This window comes from Octopus bimaculoides, chromosome 6 (genome assembly GCF_046866305.1).
Source record: "Octopus bimaculoides isolate indiv1 chromosome 6, ASM4686630v1, whole genome shotgun sequence".
In the NCBI taxonomy this organism is placed as follows: Eukaryota; Metazoa; Mollusca; class Cephalopoda; order Octopoda; family Octopodidae; genus Octopus; species Octopus bimaculoides.
Window position 1 is genome coordinate 55,271,519 of NC_142933.1, and position 22,253 is coordinate 55,293,771.

Sequence of the window (22,253 nt, forward strand, 5' to 3'; positions counted from 1 at the left end):
ACAGTGGTGCTGGAGAGAATAAAGATTCAATGTTTTAAAGTGATCCCAACAATCAAGATTAATCATGCCCTTAATTTTTTTAGTGAATGCTCACTGAAGTGACTCAATTCTTGTCATGTTTTGTTTAGTGTGGGGAGACCACAGGGGAAAGCAGTGTAGCGGAAGCTTCTCTCTCGGTTATATATTCTTAAATGCAAACGTAGTGGGTAACACGTAGCCTTGGACCCGCCTTGGACCCTGCTGTGTCTATCACCCTGATTGGCTCTTATTCGCGTGGCATTTGTTTCCAGTTCTGTTTCGTGCCAGGGTGCATACCGACCAATCGTGGTCTTCTAATTAATAAGGTCACGTGAGAGAGTGTTTTTCTGAGATTTCTGGAGCCCCTTTTTACCTATAAATAAGCCTGCTTTATCCACGCCAGTTGTTTGCTATTTTAGATCTCTTTGAGGTCTGGTCGTTGACCACCACACGGAACACAGCTCCGGCCAGTTTTCAGTGACAACGTCAACACCACCATTCTACTGTTTACTACAGCCTTGTCGCCAACGTCAACACGACGCCACCAGTGTACACACTACCAATAGCAACCGTGGTTCCATCTCAACACTGTTTGTGTGGATTGTTTCCACCATGAAGTAACAGCCAGAACAACCTGCAAGAATCTCCTGTATTCAAGTAACCGGCTCAGCATAGCAGCCTCATCTTCCCGATACGTGACTTAACTCTACCTAGAAGCCACAACCTCTTATGTACAGACATTCTATCTACTGTGTAACTCAACTATGAACTGGTGATTTCCAATCTTTGTGTTCCGATGCTTATCATCTATGTTACAGACTCTCATTTCCATGCTCTGTATTTCTCATTCACACGCATACACATATTTATGTATATTTATGCATACACATATTTACTGAAGGCGGCGAGCTGGCAGAAACGTCAGCACGCCAGGCGAAATGCTTAGCGGTATTTTGTCTGCCGCTACATTCTGAGTTCAAATTCTGCCGAGGTCGACTTTGCCTTTCATCCTTTCGGGGTCGATTAAATAAGTACCAGTTACGCACTGGGATCGGTATTATCGACTTAATCCATTTGTCTGTCGTTGTTTTCCCCTCTGTGTGTAGCCCCTTGTGGGTAGTAAAGAAATAACACATATTTATGTATACATACTCTTGTACATGAAGGCCTGTCATATGTATTGTGTTATTATTTATATTGCCGCATGCACGCACACACAGACACACAGTTTACTATGCTAATAAACTTACTCCCGTTTCGATTGGAGCCTCCAGCTGTATGAAGGTTTCACCCCCTCCTGTCAGAAAACGGCTTCAGGAGTTGTGAAGAAAGAATTTGTACGTAGTCTGTTTCTGAGAGCTATTCTATTGGACGTCTGTCTAATCATTAAAACATTTATTCAATTATGAACATAGAAAGAAATTATACATTAATCCCAATTTTTGTAAGCAGTTGTATCTGTAAAAATTTTATTTGCAGAGAGCAGAAAATGAAAGATATATGAAATGGACGTGCGTGTGTGTGCACGTGCATATGGGCGTGCTTGCGTGTATGTATAAGTTTACGATAGTTGATTTATGGAAGATTTTTGAAATGCAAATATGTGTGTGAAAATTAAGTTCAGACCTCTACATCGTAGCTAATAGCAGCCAAATCTCCCTCAAAACACCCTACTGTCTTAATCTGACAATTCTGCCTATTATGTAGTTTGAATGAGAAACTGTAACTAAAGATTAAGATTATTAACCCCACAAAGAGGTGAAAGAAGAGAGAAAACATAGCGAAAGTTTTGGCTGACTGCCATCCTGTACTCCCCTTGTTGCTAGTGAAATGGTATATGCCGGCTGTGTGAGCAACTGGTTGTTTTAATGGTGGAACAAACAGGGGAATGCTATTAGAAAAGTTTTAATCAATTTTCTCAGTAAGTATGGGAAAAAATACAAACCGCATTCCAATCTATGCACCCATCTCCACATGTGTGCCATTTTTCATGCGAATCCACCCAGCCGTTTGGCTGTGAACCCCAAGACAAGAAAGAATACAATGATTGCCCATGTCCCATTTATATTATAGACTGGCAGCTAAGCCCGGTTTCACCCACTCTGTTTGGATGATGTGGCTGTGATCGTTTTCGGTTAGGCATAATATATAACAGCGTTTCTCAACCTTATTGTTTCAGGTCCCCTGTTTCGATTGGAGCCTCCAGCTGTATGAAAATTTCCTGACTCCCACCCTCTTATAAGAAAACAGCTTCAGGAGTTGTGAAGAACGAATTTGTACGTAGTCTGTTTCTGAGAGCTATTCTATTGGACCTCTGTCTAATCATTAAAACATTGGGCGATCTTTCGATATGGGAACACACGACTGTCACTTACAAACCACTTGTAAACCACATGTGTTTATTTAGATTTTTTAAGATGATCGACGGTTTCCATAAAAAAATTTTATTTTTTTAATGTTTGGATCTTTTGAAGTCGGCGTGAAAGCGAAAGAGGCAGGGAGATCGTGATTGTATGAGCGTGTGCGTGCGCGCGCGCGCGTGTGTGTTTGTGCTTGTTTGTGTGTGTTTGATGGGGTGTGCAAGACAGAATGTGTGGTGTGTATGCGTATTGCTTTTGTTAGTGTGTCAAGAGACAGAGAGAGTAATGTTGCTGGTATGTGTGTATGTGAGAGAGAGAGAAAGAAAGAGAGAGAGAAAGAAAGAGAGAGAGAGAACGAAAGAGAGAGAGAGAAAGAGAGAGAGAGAAAGAGAGAGAGAGAGAAAGAGAGAGAGAGAAAGAAATAGAGAGAGAGAAAGAAAGAGAGAGAGATAACTGAAATTTTTTATCCACTTTTTGTAGTGAGTGAATGTGTGAGTGATTGACACTATATATATAGTGATAATATTAGGGAATAAAAAATTTATTCCAACCTTACAGGCAAAAATCGGTATAATATTATACCGGGTTTCCTAATATATGATATATATGTATATAACTAATTTAGAGACGAACCACCACTCTACAACTCAGAACCCATCCAAATCCATGCTGTGAGGTATATACCATCTTAATATATCTAAGATTTTAATCTAAAAATTTAAATTAAATAATATATTACATAAATAAATCATATAAATCATAGAAATAAATCATAGAAATATTTAAAAAATTTAAAAGTCAAATTTATAAATTGGACAGTAAAAATTAATACGATAATATACAGTATGGAAGTATAAATGTAAAAGGTTAGTGCTAGTACATAGACTACGCGTGTTTCATGGCTGAAATAGGACTATATAAAATCATAAGCAAATTCTATCCGAGTCATTAGAACGGGGAAATGATTTTATTCCCCAAATCAGTCACTCTTCAGGTCAAATCCTTAAGAAAATACCTAATATCATTCAAGGAATAAATATAAACATGGTATTTTCTTAGGGATTTGACCTGAAGAGTGACTGATTTTGGGAGTAAAATCATTTCCCTGTTCTAATGACTCGGATAGAATTTGCTTATGATTTTATATAGTCCTATTTCAGCCATGAAACGTGCGTAGTCTATGTACTAGCACTAACTTTTTACATTTATACTTCCATACTGTATATCATTGTATTAATTTTTACTGTCCAATTTATAAATTTGACTTTAAATTTTTTAAATTAATATTTCTATGATTTATTTATATGCTTTATTTATGTAATATATTATTTAATTTAAATTTTTAGATTAAAATCTTAGATATATTAAGATGGTATATGCCTCACAGCATGGATTTGGACGGGTTCTGAGTGACTGAGTTGTAGAGTGGTGGTTCGTCTCTAAATTAGTTTTATATATATATATATATATAGGTATATATGTATATTTATATATATATGTATATATGTATATATATATATATATATATATATATATATATATATATATGTGCGTGTGTGTGCGTGTGTGTGCGTGTGTGTGTGTGTGTGTGTGTGTATACATATATTTATGTTGCTTCTAAGTGTAAGGAAGGGCAACAATGTTCTTTGTCTATCCCCTTAACTTCTTGGAGATTTTAGGCAAAATTATACTAATGTGTCCATCTGTTTTAATTTGATTAAGTTCTATGTCTTTGTACAGCTGAGGATTGCTCTGCATTTAAACTGATGTAATGGTTGCATTGTTCAATTAAATGGAGCTGCGTGAAACAATCGTGTTGCATTACCTCTGGATATCCTTGTTGCTTATTTTGATTCTAATCACCTTATTTTGAAATTGTATGGATAATACCGTACTAAATTCTGGTGCTTCAACTTAAGTACCATATTCATCTGAATCTAAATTTTTGCTGAACTCATATATATTTATGTATATATGTAGTCCAACCCATGCTAGCATGGAAAGCAGACGTTAAACGATGATGTATGTATGTATGTATGTATTAAAGAAAGCAAAATATATCAAATAAATAAATAAATAGAAAATGATAAAAGCAAAAGGATAAATGGATGTGTATGTGTAAAAGAATTCAGTTCTCAGTATTTTGGCTACAATGGTTAAAGGTTAAAAGTTCAATTATTTTTGATAATGGTTTTGGTTGAGGTCGTATTTATGTGTATTATTGTATGTATATGTATTTTTATTTTGTTGGGAATTGCATATATACACACACGTGTGCATGTGTATGTGTGTATAGTGAGAGAGAGAAAGATGCAGTAGGTGAGATAAAATTTCTTGTCGCTTGTTCAAAAGAGAAAATCTCTTTGCAATGGCATTCATTCAGGTTTTGGACAAGCACAAACACACAGCCACACACTCCCACACACACACATGGACACACGTACACACACACACACACACACACACACACACACATGGGGCTATAGTAAGAGACATTTGGTATCACACACTGGTGCTAAATCCAGAAACATAGTTAAGGAACAAAGTTCCTGCCACACAGACAAGACAGTGTCTTACAATAGAGCTTATGCACAAAAAATAATCAATAAGCATATAACCAGCTTCTGAAAAATTCTAATTAATGATTATTATTAATCTGCATTTTATGTAGATCTCTTTTAGCATAATAACATGCAGTAAATAAAAGTTTATTTGGGATCTTGTTAAATTTCTTTCTGTGTTTTGGCAGAATATTTTTAAAAAGCGTAGCTTAGATGTAGTTAAAATTTATAGTTTAACAACACCCAACTCAATTTTGGTGAGAAATAATGTGTTTCCTCGTTTTTTTCTTTTTTGTGCCATCAACTAATCTCATCTCTTAATATACCGCAAAGACTTTTTCCCACCAAAATCGGAGTAGGGTGGGCCCTTGGAATCCCCCTCTCACCCTGGAGTTATATTTTTCCTCGTTTTCTTTTTTCATGCGCTACCAACTAATCTTGGCTCCAAGTATACGGCAAAAGACTTTTTTCCCTCTTTGTGGCAAATTAGGAGATCAGATTAGTGGCTGTTTTTATGCTTAGTAACTGCTATTTCTAGCATACTAAACAACCATGTTGAGGAAGGTCTACCTTTAAGTTTATTTAAAAGAGTGGGGGGAAATGCTTTACACAACAAATTCCAATATAATCGTAATCCACACCATCTGAGACATATGTGTAGAAAATTTTATTAACAAATTATCCATGCTTCAGAAAGTTACCACACACACACACACACATATATATGTATATACATATATATATATATATATATATATATATATATATATATATATACACATACCCATATAAATATATACATATGTGTATCTATATATGCATATCATCATCATCAAGATTTAACATGTTTTCCATGCTGGTATGGGCTAGATGGTTTGACAGGGGCCAACAAGCCGGGCGCTACATCTGGCACCCGTCTGGTTTGGCATGGCTTTTGTGGCTGGATGCCCTTCCTAACGCCACCACTTTACAGCATGGATTCAGTGTTTTTACATGGTATTGCATGGGAACATGATTTTAATGGCTGGATGTCCTTCCTAACGCCACCACTTTGCAGCGTGGACTGAGCGCTTTTGTGTAGGACCGCACAGTAGCATAGTTTCAACAGCTAGATGCCCTTCCTAATGTCACAACTTTACAGCATGGACTGAATGCTTTTACATGGCACCAAACAGAAGCATTGTTTCAATGGCTGGATACCCTTCCTAACGTCACCACTTTACAGTGTGGATTGGATGCTTTTACGTGACACCAACACAGTGCCATACATATTTCTCCATTATATATATATATATATATATATATATATATATATACACACATACATACACATTCATACATATATACACACACACACACATTATAGTCTGTTTTAAATAAACTTATAAGGGAAAGAAAGGCTCATGATACCAGTAGAGTATCACCTTCTCCCATTGTAATTATTTTCTTTCTTAAGGATCTGAAATGCAAAAGAAGAACCTCACAAGCGGATGCAATTCAATAATTGTTTATTGTGATTCCTGATCTTGTGTCCCATTCCCAGTGTCCATCTTCATGGCAGCGCATGGCTTGTGATATCTCCATTCACGTGAGGTACATCATCTCTGGAGAATAACAGATGTGGTTAGACCAGGTTAGAGTCTGCTGTAGCTGCCTGCTTCGTAGTGTCTCTCAGTGTAAGCAAGCTGGAGAAGACTAAGAGAGTTTGAACATCTTTTGCACCTGCTTAAGTAGTCGTTGTCGAAGAGAGCCTCATTGTGGTGCCGTGCATGGCAAACAGTTGTACACAAGATCTCGTTCTTGTCTCGGACAAGATATTGGCTACCAGTGAGATCTCGTACAAAATGACGCTGGCTACTTGTGCCATGCTACAAGGGCTTCTCCCTGAGAATGCTAGTGCAAAATTAGAATGACTGGAGCAGGCACAAGAAAACAAAGATGGCTACCAATCGCAAACAACAAGATGTGGTACAAAATATAATAAAAATGTGATAAGTTTGAGAAAAATAATTATAAGCAATATAAAAGGGGCATGCACAAAACTTTTTGACAAAGTTCAATGGGAAGGCATTAGAATTGTTCAGCACATGAGAAAACAATTGTCTGTCACAGAGAAAAAAACCACTTAGATGTAAATAGTTCTGGTGAGTTTTTTGGGCCAATTCACAGTGCAGCCTGTCCTGGTGACTTAGAGTTTGTTCATGTTAGGTTGTGGTGATGAAGTTGGAGGTATAGGTGATGGTGTGATCAAAGGTGCATGTGCAGGTGATGGTGTGCAGGTGGGTGTGTAGGTGTTTGTAAAGGATCAAAAGTGGGCGTGGTTGGGGTGTCATCAAAGGGTGTGGACACCTCAAAATGTGCCCTTTTAAGTCTGTTGACCGACATAGTCTCTACCCGACCATTGATGTTGAAACTAAAAGTTTTGGGTGTGCGCAATAGCACATGAAATGGTCCTTTATAAGGAGAAATGAGAGGTCCTCTGACAGAATCATCCTGAACAAAAACATGAGTCCATTTGTCAATGTCCAGTGGGACGAGAGAAGGAATAGACTGGTCATGCAGATGCATGGGTGGAGGACTTGAGAAATACAAGCGAAGTCTGGTGACATATGACGTTGGATCAGGACGCGATGAATTGTCTGGCGCCAACATTATACCAGGGAGTGCCAGAATGGTACCATAAAGGAGTTCAGCAGAGGAGAAACCTAAGTCTGCTTTAACAGCAGTGCGATAACCAAGAAGAACGATAGGTAGGAATTCTGTCCAAGACTGTGGATCAGGAGTGGCACATAGAGCGGCCTTCAGTTGCCTGTGAAATCGTTCAACCATCCCATTGGAAACTGGATCAAATGTGCTGTAATGAGGTTCAGCTGGCTGTAATTGATGAGAAAAAATATCAAAGGTCGAGTTTGATTGTCGACGGTATGTTGCAAAACAGCACCAACCGCAGAATCTGATGCATCAACTGTTAAAGAGAGACAAGCATCAGGAACCGGATGTGCAAGCAAAGGAACAGAAGCTATTTCCTTCTTGATTGACTCAAAAGAAGATAATGCCTCGGCAGATAGAGTAATAGGAGCATTTTTTTTGTATTTGCTTTCAGTAGTTGAGTTAGGGGAGTAACTTGTCTGCACATTTATGTATGAATCTCCTGTAAAAGTTGGCGATTCCCAAGAAGTGACGCAATTCGCATAGAGAAGTGGGAGGTGAGATGCATTGAATTGCATTGACTTTGGAGGAGAGAGGTGGGATACTATTAGAGTTGATATAATGACCTAGAAATTCCAGACAGGTCTGTCCGAAAACACACTTATCAGGGCTGATTTGCACATTGTAGGTGTGAAGACGCTGAAAAAGTTGAGATAACTGTTGGAGGTGATTTTCATGCATGTCGCTAGTTGTGAACAAATCATCAATGTAAGTGAACACAAAGTCAAGTCCACAGACAACTTTGTCAATAAACCTCTGGAATGTGCTCATTGCATTCTACAAACCAAAGCTCATAAACTTCCAAAGGGGGTGGTAACAGCAATTTTGGGAATGTCATCAGGGTTCATTGGAATTTGATGATAAGCTCGGAAAAAATAGTACAACCATGCAAGTTTGGAGAAAAATCTTGGAGATTCCTTATAGGATAGCGATCAGGAACAGTGATCACATTCAAATGTCTGTAATCCCCCACCAGGCAAAAATCTGAATCCCTTTCCATGCCAAATGTAGAGGAGATGTCCAAGGGCTGGTGGAGGGGCAAATAAGGCTGAGTTGAAGCATATGCTCAAACTCAGATTGAGCCTTCTTGAGCCAGTCAGGGGCGAGTTGCTGTGGACGTGAAAAAACGGGTGGTCCAGAAGTAGTGATATAATGGCGAGTCAAGTGTGTGACTTTGACTGATTTGAAAGTCGGATCCACCAGCTCTGGAAAAGAAGCCAAAAGGGAGTGGAACTGGTCACCAACAGTGGCGACAAAAAATGATGGGCTGAAAACAGCATTAGTAGTAACCCGAGTAGGCGTAAACAAAGACATAGAATCATTCATGAGCTTCTGTCGCCTGACATCTACTAATAAGTGAAAGTGGTTTAAGAAGTCCGCGCCCCAAAATGGGATATGGTAGATCTGCTATAACAAAAACCCACCTAAAATCCTTTCGAAGGTTGAGATCTAGGCGTAATAAGATTTGGCCGTAAGTTTTTATCGGGGATAGATTCACTGTGTGCAGGTTAATGGCAGATTGCTTCAGCTTGTCTGAAGTAAGACGCAAAGGCCAAATAGAACAGCTGGAATGATTTGTTAGACACATGATTAACCATGAACGATTTGTTAGACACACGATCCTTAACATAGAATGCACGATGAGATGAAAATTTGCGGGAAGAATCTGATGGGCCTGAATCTTCCGTAACTAGTTTCCTGACAACTTGAACGAACAGAGATGGATGCAGCGGTGGGCTTGTGTCCCATTCCCGGTGTCCATCTTCATGGCAGCGCATGGCTTGGGATATCTCCATTCACATGAGGAGAATAACAGATGTGGTTAGAGCAGGTTAGCGTCCACTGTAACTGCCTGCTTCGTAATGTCTCTCAGCGTAAGCAAGCTGGAGAAGACTAAGAAAGTTTGAACATCTTTTGCACCTGTTTAAGTAGTCGTTGTCGAGGAGAGCCTCATTGTGGCGCCGTGCATGGCAAACAGTTGTACACGAAATCTTGTTCTTGTCTCTGACAAGATAATGGCTGCCAGCGAGATCTCATACAAAATGGTGCTGGCTACTTGTGCCACGCTACAAACTAAAAGGCAGCCCGTCCTTAACGTGGCTGTTTAGTATACTAGAAACAGCAGTTATTAAACATACAAAACAGCCACTATTCTGATCACCTAATATGCCGCAAAGGAGAAAAAAGTCCTCTGCAGTATATTAGGAAGCGAAATTAGTTGATAGCACCTGAAAGCAGAACGAGAAAAAAAATAACTCCAAGGTGGGGCAGAGGGAATTTCCGAGGTGCAAGTTGACTGGGAACCTGGAGCCCACCAAAACTGTTCCCAATTGGGCCCCATACCTCCTAAGCCAGCCTTGCCAACACCCAACTTTGGGCATATGCAGGTGGTTGAATCCCAAAATTTATGTTTACACATGTATTTTACTACATTTATAAGAACAAATGCTGCTTAGATAGGAAGAAGGCTAGGCAAGATTTCTGCCCCCCCCCACCAACCACCCTAAAAAAAATTTTTTTTTCCGACACAAACCCCACCTTTTCGGCTACAGGGAATACGAATCTGAAAAAAATTGGCAAAAATCGGCATATTAAAATTATCCCCACTCCCATTTCCCCCATTTTTTACTTCTTTCAGAATTTTTTTCTCCAAAATATACGGGAAAATATGGAGATTATGATTCTGAAAAAAATTACCAAAAATTGTTTTTTAAGAATATTTTTCTTCTAAATATGCAGAAAAACACGGACATTATGATTCAGACAAAAATTTCAAAACATTTCTGTAGTTACGGTTAAGATTTTAGGGTTAGGGTTAGTGTTGGGGAAAAAGTCAAAATTGAAGAATTTGGGGTGAGGGTGAGGGAAATTTAACAATGCCGATTGTTGGCAAATTTCCGGAACCTCCGTATCCTAAAACGGGGGAAAAAAATTTTTAAATAAACAAATTTGGGAGAAAAGTGGTGCGGGAGGAAGTCTTTCCGAAGTCTACTGGTGGTATGTGAGAAATAGAGGAAAACTAATACACCTTCATCATCTTTGCACATCCTTATTTTCTACAAATAGTCATCTCCATACATCCTTGGGCAAATGTTACCTTGGGTCAATGTCAGAAATTACTAAAGAAATAAGTATTGACAGGAAAAACATAGGAAGAAGGAAACTGATGATGCTGACCATATCACCACGGCAATTCCAACAAAACGAGGACTCAATTCGATATTTTTTGATGGCAGGATCAACACAATTGTTATTTTCCACGAATTTAGTCACTGAAATTTATTTATAGTTCTATTTTCATTTCATTTTAATTCCCCAGAAACAAAAAAAATACAAGTTGTATTTCGATTTTATGGGCTTTTTTTTATTTTTAATGAATTTCCCTCAAGCATTTTAAATTCTATGTAATCGTATTATCAACTAAAAATAAAATAAAATAAAATAAAATAAGCCAAGTCCCGACAATATCAACAGCATCGCAATCTATAAATATCGAACCCTTCCAGAAAACAGTGCACTGAAAAGGTCAAATGACATTTGATTGTCGTAACGGGAAAAATATATTTATATAATGAGAAAAGGGAAGGGAAATGTGATGCTCATCGCACCCCGATGGCATTAGAGTTGTAGACAAAGTGATGTGACTTTGAATTAAACGTTTTTATTGTTGGAAGTTCTGACAGGTCAATAAATTTAACTTTTCCAATGTCAGGTAAGTAATTTAGGAATAATTAAAAAGCAACAGATGTTGTATTAACGAATGCCAGCTAAAAGAGAGTCTGGAATTGAGCGAGAGAAAGAAAGAGAGAGAGAGAGAGAGAGAGTTTGGTGGTGTTATGTTGCGCATGCGTTACCCCTATCTTTTCATGGCAGCCGTGCGATATCAAGATCTCTCAAGAAAGGCACGGCTGCCTTAGCTGTAGTCAGTCATTTTGGATATTTAAAGACATGTATATATATATATATATATAAATAGTCATACTCTTCACATTAGAAAAATAGCCTCTTTCCTGATTTGCAAACATGTTTTCGTTTTTCTCTCCTTCCCTTCCACGTAAACAATCCAGTTTGATACTTGATTGTGTAAAATGCTTAACATCACTGACGGCTGCTATATCTCCACTTCTCTGTCCTTCTCGTTCTCTCTCAGCTGTATTTATCTCGGCATTCAACCTTTCTCACTCTTCCCAACCAGTATTCTTTAAATTCCACATTAATATGTATCTTATGTCTACCAGTAACTCCGTATTTTTTCTTTCCCATCTATAAACTCTACAATTCGGACCTATCAAAATTAAACCTGGCTTATCTCCAATTTCCAATACTCGAACTCAAACAACATTTCAAATTTTATTTATTCAAAACTACTGTTGCTAGATATTTCTTTTAAACAAGAATGACTGGTAAGTTACCATTGACACATATATATATATAATTTTTCATAGTTTGTTTCTTGGCTGACATATCTTCTCTGTAATAAGATCTAACAATCATTTCTTTTTGTAAACTCAGCACTAATATTCTAAAGGGTTACATGTTATGTTCATCTATCACTAGAAGTATTACAAGCACTTGGTCGGTCTTGATAAGATTTATTTTTATAAATTCAAAATTAATGCATTCATGATCGTTAAATCAGTGGAGTTATATTTTGCAATACAATATTACCTTGTTGGTTCCAAGATGGAATTTATTAGTATTTCTGAAATTGCTCGCTTTAACTCTGCTTATTTTGAAAAAGAAAAAAGTAAAAGGCTAACAGAAAAATCACAAAAACCACTAGCTGTTCATGCCTTTGAAAATGTGAACTCATAGATTGTTAATACCGCCTGGTGAAGAAGACTTATTCTAGGTGCATGTATATGTTTATTGATGTTTTCTACTACAATCTTTTAACTACAATTTAACGTTTTAACAACTTGTTCAATTTGCTGCCTCTTTCATTTTATTTATTCCTGTTCAACTTTTATAAGGTAACGACCCTTTTAAGTACATTTACCCATATCTTTCCCACTTTTAGCCAGATTGTTAATTCCACCACCTCATGGTTTTTGCTGTTGTTAGTTCACTGACGATAAACAACGTTATTGTATGTCTTTTAAATTACAATAGGTTATAGTATTTCTAATTATTTATTTACAGTCTGGTGTGTTGTCTGTTTAATTGATCTGATACACTAATTAACTACATTTTAACCTCCTGATTTCCATAGTGCTTATCGAAGCATTCAGCTGTCGGGCAACCAGTAGAAAGGTGATTTATTTAAAGAGGATTATATCGCAGAATCTTTTTTTTTTTTTCCTCGCAACGGTAGCTCCCGGTTTAGCTTCCAAGACAGTAATCGCTTAATTTGTTTACTAAAATATACTGGATCTCCGCTTATTATTTTTAAGGAGACAGATTTGTCTTTTTATCACAAATGATCCCCCTTCCCCATATAGCATTACCATTGTTTTCAGAAAAAGAGACACAGATCTGTTTAGCATTAAATAACATAAAAGAAACTATTTGCTCTTGATCTTTTCACCGTTTTGCTAGCCTTAATTTAACGCTTGATTTTAAGAATTTCATGCCGTAGCTTAGCAAAGCAAACTAGAAATTTAGAAAAAAGATAAACATTCTTTGTCATATCTGATCTATCTGCGTGATGGTTGGGTCTTGCCCCTCTTTTGCTGATATACACACAATTGATGTAGTAACAAACCTGTCTGGCTTATCCTTCTTCAATTAGCAAGATGGCTCAGTTAGTGTTCATATAATTAACATTACTTGCTAAAATCCATAACATTTACGAAAGATTATTTATTTTCATAATTTTCCGCGGCTCTGTTATATGTATTTTTTCTCTCTTTCCCCAAAGGGTGTATCTGTTTTTACAAAGAGTGGATGTATCTAGATTAACTTTATTACGATAAATATTTTATTAATTTACAGGTCGACCTATTGCATGTCAGGACTATTCTTCTCCACTACAAAGTATCCTACGGCTTGTGGCAGGACTGCAAACTGTTCAAACGTTTCGATAGGTAAGAAAAATAGTTGTAGATATACATTCCAAAGTGAACTGAACATTGTCTTTCAGCCTGCTTGTAATAGCAGCCAAATCACCCTTAAATCCCATCAGGACACATTGGATAATCTAGTCTTAGATACACATCCGAAATAAAAATGAGGTGGTTACAGCTGAAATGCCTTTGATCATAGTTTTGTCACCAGGACCGATTTTACAGGCAGGTTTTTTTAAAATCACCGGGAGCTAAAAATGACTTGCAATGTTTATTATATGTATTGTATATCATTGTGCTTATTTGGGCAGAGCCCATTTACGCATGGTCATTCATAAGTAATACATATACAGAATATTTGCTATTGTTGACTTCTTACAAACGAAATGACTTCTGATTTATAAGCAATAACATTTTGAGATGTACATTTCTTAATAATTAGAGAGTTGCAACTAAATTGTGAATTCAACATTATTATTGAAGTGTACAGTAGGTGGAGAACTGATCTAGAGGCATTAAGGTACCTAATTCAGTGTTTAAATATTCGGAATTCACATTCTCTTGAGATAAACTTTGTTGTCTTGCCAGAGTTGGTAAAATACCAGTAATCTTTGTTTATTTTAGTGAATTGTTTGCTACAAAATCATCCTTTGTTCTTGGTCAAAACTCAATTATTATAGCATTTTATTACACTGTCCAATTGTTAAAAAAAAACTGCTTGAAAGTTGTTTAATTCTCTTCCTTTATATTAGCATTACCTTGTAGAATATTTTGCTTACTTATGGTCGGGCTCATCCAAGACCACATTAGTCAATGTGTGCTTTGAAGGACATTTGGCTGCTATTTCTAGTAGATCGAATGACTATATAGAGGATTTCTCATCTCTCTCTGTTCAATGAGATAGATGAGATATTGTGGTGTTTATGGAAAAGATTGTCTAACAAGTCAAAAAAGCAACTGAACAAAATAGAAGTTAATAAAAATTATTTCTATGTACAGTTTGATATTATTTATTAAACCAACTGATCACTTTTTAAACTGTAACAAAAAGTGGGTTTTGCAGTCATGACCGCAATGGTATTGCCATAGAGAATGGCCAGTGACACTTAACTGCAGCAGCCATTCCACTTTGCAGGCTCATTTGCAGAGTCCAAGAACACCTGAGGTCTCAATGGCTACCTACACAAACTCATAGCAGCTGGTCAGATCCCTGTATTTATTGAATTTTCTCTCTTTTGTGTTACAAGCAGTAACATCTGGGTTTGCAGCTGATATGGCAAGGTTGGAGCCGGAGAATGTGTTGCTGCATGTTGCATCCTGGGCTAAGGATCTGCCTCACTCAAATGAGAAGAGGGTTATTCTGTTGGGATACCTACCAACCCCATGGTCAAGACCTACTGGTTCCAATTGAGATGGGAAGCTAACTGTGTCGAGGCCCCTTCTAATTATGTTATTCAGACTAATACAAATCAAGAGTGAACCCTTCTAAAGAATATGGATATGATCAAAATTCAGCCATGTCTTGTGTATCTATAGCCAGAGTTCTGACTTTCTATATATCATCATTGCCATTGTTTTTACCTCTACAAATGGTATATTTCATACAAGTTTTACAGTAGAAGTAAAACTGGAAAGATAAAATATTTGAATAGCAGTACACATACATTGTAAGTTCAAATCCACTGTGTTTTGTTGTTTGAGTAGAACACTGTGCCATCATCTTGTTGCTTAGGAACATTCCTAGAATTCATGCCTACCTGAAAATAAAATAAGGAACTGTTCCATTGCATACTCTTACTTTTAAAGGTTGATCTAGTTTTGACTTAATTAGGATCCATGGCTGTTGAAAACTTAGTACCTTGGGAACACAGCACAACACCAGTGGCTAAGGTATAAAGGTGGTGAGTTTGTAGAGTGTCGAACAAAATACCTTGCGTTAGGAAGGGCATCCAGCTGTAGAAACTCTGCCAAATCAGACTGGAGCCTGGTGTTGCCATCCGGTTTCACCAGTCCTCAGTCAAATCGTCCAACCCATGTTAGCATGGAAAGCGGACGTTAAACGATGATGATGATGATGATGATGATGATTTAGTTACAAGCCTTTATGTTGTGATTTCAAATCTTAAAGTCAATATTGCCTTTCATCCTTCTGGGATTTATATAATTGGCTGCTGGCTGATTATTTTGTAATAGGTTGTTGCTGAATGATGTTCACCTACGGAGGTTTATAGGTGTTATGTTGTCTGTAAAAGGGATCACTCTCCAAAAAACTGCTTATGTTTAAACTAGTAGTCCTGTATACAAACAACTCAGCCATTTCTGTTACCATTCTATTGCATCATCCCTGAGAAAATCTTGTTGCTATTTCAGTCGGAACATTGACACATTGCAATAAATATATCTACATTCATGTTCATTTTATTTTTGTTTCGGAAACAGCTGTGAGATGTAGGCTTTTCATCATTACATTAGTTTGGTAAGAAATGTATACAGTTTAAATGAAGAATAACCAGTATGAATGTTTCTTTGTATGTATGTGTGCCTTTTTTGGTTTAGAGAACAAAAGTATGTCGAGGTCAAGACATCCTTTTCAGAACATTTAATATGTGATTCTTCTTTTATTATTTCAGCTTACTACTTTAGAAAGGCTACCTTTCTCTCAGGACTATAAGTCAAAAAATTGAATGTATCTACAGTCCAGGTAAGTTTGGATGGCATATTTACTTTGTGTGTGTGTGTGTACATACACTCATACACAAGTGAGTGAACAAACGAAAGAAAAGGGTACTCAATATATTTAGTAGGAGATACATGTATTATTTAATAGCAGTTTGATATGGTTTGTATACATATGTTATGATTCTACAAGTGGATCCCCCTTATTTCTGAAATGTTGATGATGCAGTATTGTGCTTCCGGGATTCTAGAGGAATTCAGGTAGAATGGTTCCCACTGTTGATGATCTAAATGAAGTAGCAGCAAAGAAGATTTTCAGCAACATAGATACGACAGCTGCATATCAGCAGGTGGAACCCAAAGACTATAAACTGACAGTGTTCGAAGCAGTGGGGAGATTGTCCTGGTTTAAACGCCTCCCATTTGGTTGTACCAACTCTGCAGCATTTTTCCAGCGTGTTGTTGATGAATTCATAAAAAGAAACAATCTTGAAAAAAACTTTGCCTATCTAGATGACATCATCAGAGCCAGCAAAGATCATCATGAACATGACGATAACCTCAGGAGATTTATCCAGGCAACCAAAACATCTGGCATGACCAATAAAAGCAAGAGTCAATTCTCTGAGAAGCAGATCCACTTCCTTGGACATATTGGAAATTCAACAATAAAACTTGACCCTAAGAAGTATCAAGCTCTACTATTTTTGCCAGAACCAAGAACATTGAGAGAACTAAATCAAATAATAGGCATTTTTGCATATTATGCAAAGTGGATACCTAAGTGCTCCAGACTCACCATTCCACTTAAGAGCCAGAGGCCAGAAAGAATATCAACAAAGCAGGACTTCCAGAAGAAGCAAAAACAGCAATTGCATCTCTTAAGACTGCATTGGTAAATGTCATACTTGCAGTTCCACAACCTTGAATACCACTTACCATTGAAACAGATGCTTCTGACCTAGCCTTGGGCGGGATGCTATCACAACAAGGAAGGCCAGTGGCCTTCTATTCAAAGTCCCTTTCAAAAACAGAAAACATCAATCCATCGTCGAGAGAGAAGCCTGCACAATCATAGAATAGCAACTGGCGAAGAGTACCTGAACGAGAATAATCATCATCATCATCATTGTGTAAAATTGAGCATAAGAGGCATCAGATATGACGTGCAAGAGAGAAAGAAGTCTGTGCTAGTCTGGTCATGTGATGCAGATGGATGAGGAAAGCTGTATAAAGAAGTACCAATTGCTTACTGTGCATAAAGCCCATGGCAGAGGGAAACCTAGGAGGATGTGGGATGAAGTAGTGAAGATTGACTTCAAAATGTTAAGCCTCATGAAGGAGGAGACAAAGAACCAAGTTGAATGGTAATATGCTGTGACCCATCCATCTCAACAAAAATGAGGTACTGTTACCCATCCCCACTGCAGTTGCATCAGTAATAATTCTTCTTGGCATGAATCCAAATTGCATTTCATCTAATTTGACTTTCTTCATAATTAATTGAGCTATGATCCTCTCAGTGACTTTCATGATCTGATCCTGCTGTTTGATACCTCTAACTACTCCTCTCTAAAGTAGAGAGAAGTTAACCTTATAACAGTTGACTATGATGCTGCTACACTTGTCATATGAACAACAGAGAGGAAATTCCAGAAGGCTGATATTTTGGGAAGGAAGGTTTAGGCATAGTGGTTTTATATATGCATTTCTATGTGTATGTACATGTATTTCTATGTGCCTATGTTTGTATTTGTGTGAGAGTTTATGAGTTTCTGTGTTTGATTTCATTGTGCAGCACCTTGACAAATGTCTTCTACCACAGCCAGTGAGAGAAGTTGGGTAAATGGAAATTTTGAGAAAGTTTAGCAGATAATGTGTGTGTGTGTTTGTGTATCATCACTTCAACGTCCTCTTGTTCATGCTTGATGAACAACACACACTCACATATTGTTCAACCTGTGCAGTAAGGGACATAGCTGTTAAATGATGATAAAATATATATACATGATGGGCTTCATTCAGATTTCATCTATATATATAACTAGCAGTATAACCCGACGTTGTCCGGGTGTGACTTATTACGCCATCTTGCTAGGTGAAAATCAACGAAAAAACCCTTATGGTGTAAATATGTTCATAATTCAAAAGACGATGAAATCAATAGGGAAAGTCTGAAGGCTGTTTTGAGTAACATTATTAAGCGCATGTAAATTTCATCCGTCTAAATGCTTGTGCAAAACAACTTTTTGTGCTGCCCTGATTATACATAGCAGGGTAATTCCTTTTTGCAGGAGGTAGGACGGCAATTTCTGATGAAGCAATTGCTGGTGATCTGTTGCTACACAGTTCTGCCAGAATTGTATCAGATTGGGCAGTAGATGTTGATGCACCATTTTGCATTATGTTCAAAGTAGCTTCTGGAATGTGTTGAATTGATGCAGTCTGTTGCTGTCTTTTTAAACCGGTTGCTTTCTTTCCCTAGCAAGTTGTCTTGTTTGGAGGCATAATCTATGTACATATTAAAGAGAACAACAAAAGATATAACAGTTGGCAGGGTCGGTAGTTTTCACATTTTGGTAATTTTTCAGATTAACGCCCGCACAATTATGTAACCGTAATCCTTAGACCCTAACCCTGACCCTAAAACCGTAACCACAACACTAAACCTCATCGTAACCCTAACCCTAACCCTAAAACCCTAACCCTGACCCAAAAACCGTAATCCTAACACCCTAGTGAAAATCGTGCGGGTGTTAATCTGAAAAATTACCCAGATTTGTAATGAAGTTCACTGATTTGCAATGTGTTGTCCATAAGCTCCGTAGTTTGTATAAATGAGTGTGTATTCAAAAACATCTTTATTTACACTTTAAAGTTGGTTTTCACACTCAACCCTGTTCTGCAGAATCAGTGTAGCGACGGGAGGTTTGTACCCATCTCTACGTTTTGAGTTCAAATTCCGCCGAAGTCGACTTTGCCTTTCATCCTTTTGGGGTCTAAAAAATAAATACCAGTTGGACACAGGGGTCGATATAATCGACTATTCCCCACCTGCTCGAAGCCGCCCTTGGGGGAAAAATTTAAAATAATAATAATAATAATAATAATAATGTCTGCCGATCAAACTCCCAACCCACAGCTAAGTCGTAAGTGTGTGTATATATATATATATATATATATATGGGCAACACACACACACACACTAAATAAAAAAATGTTAGTAAGTAAAAGTGTTTTAAAAAAGATTGTTAAATTTTCAGATTACACCCACAAGATTTTCACTTAAGTGTTAGAGTTGGAGTTTTAGGGTTAGGTAGGTAATCGTGTGGGTGTTAATCTCAAGATTTACGAAAAGATTTTCCAAAAAACTTACAGTTTGTAGGGAATAAATGTTTGTCGATCGTATTTGAAAAAGTTGTGTGACTATTTTTTTTCTGTTGTTATCACATTTTAAAGTTAGTTTTCACACTCAACCCTGTTCTGCAGAATCAGTGTAGTGACGGGAGGTTTGTACCCATCTCTACGTTCTGAGTTCAAATTCCGCCGAAGTCGACTTTGCCTTTCATCCTTTCGGGGTCTAAAAAATAAATACCAGTTGGACACAGGGGTCGATATAATCGACTATTCTCCACCTGCCTGAAGCCGCCCTTGGGGGAAAAATTTAAAATAATAATAACAATAATGACGTCTGCCGATAAAACTCCCAACCCACAACTAAGTCTTAAGTATATATATATATATATATATATATATGGGGAACACACATACACACACACAAACTAAATAAAAAAATGTTAGTAAGTAAAAGTGATTTTCACTACAGTGTTAGAGCTGGAGTTTTAAGGTTAGGTAGGTAATCGTGCAAGTGTTAATCTCAAGATTTACGAAAAGATTTTCCAAAAGACTCACAGTTTGTAGGGAATAAATGTTTGTTGATCGCATTTGAAAAAGATGTGTGACTATTTTTTTTCTGTTGTTATCACGGTGAAGGACGAGTTAGAAATAACTTACAATTCCCACCAATTAGAATGAGGTATGTATGTATATATGTATGTAGTATTAAAATGAAACCATTAAAGTGAAACTGTCATTACAGTATCGAAATGTGATTGTTTCAGTTTTGATACTGAAATAGTTTTCTTTTACTGTCAGTGTTTCTCCTTCCTTTCTGTTTGTATTTGTTGTTGGATTGTTCGTAAAGGTTCATAAGAGAAAGTAGGAGTTGAAAGGATTTGTATTAGAAAGAGGAAATTAGATTTTATTAGGGAGAAAATGTTTACTTCTGTAGTTTTATGGATTATATTCGTTATTAGGAATATTTTGGAGTGAAAAAATGACACAGTGACCTAACAAATTGTATTTAGAATATTAATTGCAATTGTTTAATCCAAGAAATTTGGAATTGTGTAAATGTATGAATTTTAAACATACACACACACAGAGAAAATTTGCCTTTTATAGTATAGATACAAAATAGAGAGTGAATTGGAGGAACGAAAATAGATGTGAGATATGCAGAGATATTGTATTTGTAAATCCATTATTTAGGCAGAATGGTATACATATAAGATTCCAATACCTTGTGAGTAAAATCCAATAGTAATTTAAGATTGGTCATTCCAAGTATAGAGTTTATACACAGTGTTATTGAATTAAGGGTTTTTATTTAAAATGACCTAAAAGTAGGGAATGTATTTGTAAGGTCAAATCGAAAACAGGAAGAGAGAAATAAAGAGAGAAAAGGGGGTGGAGAAGAAAAAAAGGAAGAAGAAAAATGATAAGAAGAATAAAGAAAAGAAAGAAAAAAGGAAAACAAAGACGGAGATAAGGGAAAGTGTACCAGATAGTGGTCAGTTGATATAATTTGGAGTAGGAATGGGGAGATAAGGGTGATAGAGAGAGGAAGGTATTAGAGTGTAGAAAGATAGAAGGAATAGGAGTGATGGAGAGAGAGGTGTAAAACATAAAAGAGTGTCAATATATATATATACATATATATCTTTTTTTTTTTTACTTGTTTCAGTCATTTGACTGCGGCCATGCTAGAGCACCGCCTTTTAGTCGAGCAAATCGACCCCAGGACTTATTCTTTGTAAGCCTAATACTTATTCTATCAGTCTCTTTTGCTGAACCGCTAAGTTACGGGGATGTAAACACACAGCATCAGTTGTCAAGCTATGTTGGGGGACAAACACACACACGCACATACACACACACACACACACACACACACATATATATATATATATATACGTATATGTATATACGATGGGCTTCTTTCAGTTTCCGTCTACCAAATCCACTCACAAGGCTTTGGTCGGCCCGTGGCTATAGTAGAAGACACTTGCCCAAGGTGCCACGCAGTGGGACTGAACCCGGAACCATGTGGTTGGTAAGCAAGCTACTTACCACACAGCCACTCCTATGCCTATATATATATATAAAAGACATAAAGGAGTGTGTATATATATATATATATGTCTGAAACAAGTAAAAGAGTAAAAAGAGAGTAAAGAGTATATACATACATACATATATATACATACTAGCAGAAATACCCGGCGTTGCCCGGGTTAAAGAGAATAATGAAATCTAAAAACGCCGTCTAGACTACGCATCATCTTTATATATAGAGATGTATATACACACACGCACCCAAACACACGTATATATATATGTATATCAATATAAATATATGAAAGTCAATGAAGTTTCGTAAAAGAAGGTGATCATGATCATGTACATACTTTCTTGCTGTTGTGATTATAACATCTCATTGTAAACTATGTTCCTTGTTTTCCCTTGTGGAGCATATACAAATAGGTTTTTTGTTGCTGCCCACTCTTGAGCAGCCAACATACAGTTGTCCATGTGAGAAGCAGGGCTCTTCCAAGAGAAGACCAGCTACAGACAGTGTTTGA

The 22,253-nt window shown here is 37.0% G+C and overlaps 1 protein-coding gene and 1 non-coding gene across 2 annotated transcripts in view; one reads left to right on the top strand and one right to left on the bottom strand.

The window, feature by feature from the left end:
- Positions 1–7,186: 7,186 nt before the first annotated feature.
- On the bottom strand, positions 7,187–9,444 carry LOC149135127 (uncharacterized). The gene is made up of 2 exons (XM_089353471.1): positions 9,244–9,444; positions 7,187–7,813 (listed from the first exon to the last, which is right to left on the bottom strand). The coding sequence occupies exons 1-2, from the start codon at positions 9,442–9,444 to the stop codon at positions 7,187–7,189; spliced, it is 828 nt and encodes a 275-aa protein (XP_089209597.1).
- Positions 9,445–11,457: 2,013 nt separating this feature from the next.
- Positions 11,458–22,253, top strand: part of LOC106867597 (uncharacterized) — a 21,944-nt gene continuing 11,148 nt past the window's right edge. The window contains exons 1-3 of the transcript XR_008264433.2: positions 11,458–12,051; positions 13,583–13,674; positions 16,284–16,354. This is a non-coding gene — a transcript (uncharacterized LOC106867597). The remainder of the gene's footprint in view (positions 12,052–13,582; positions 13,675–16,283; positions 16,355–22,253) is intronic.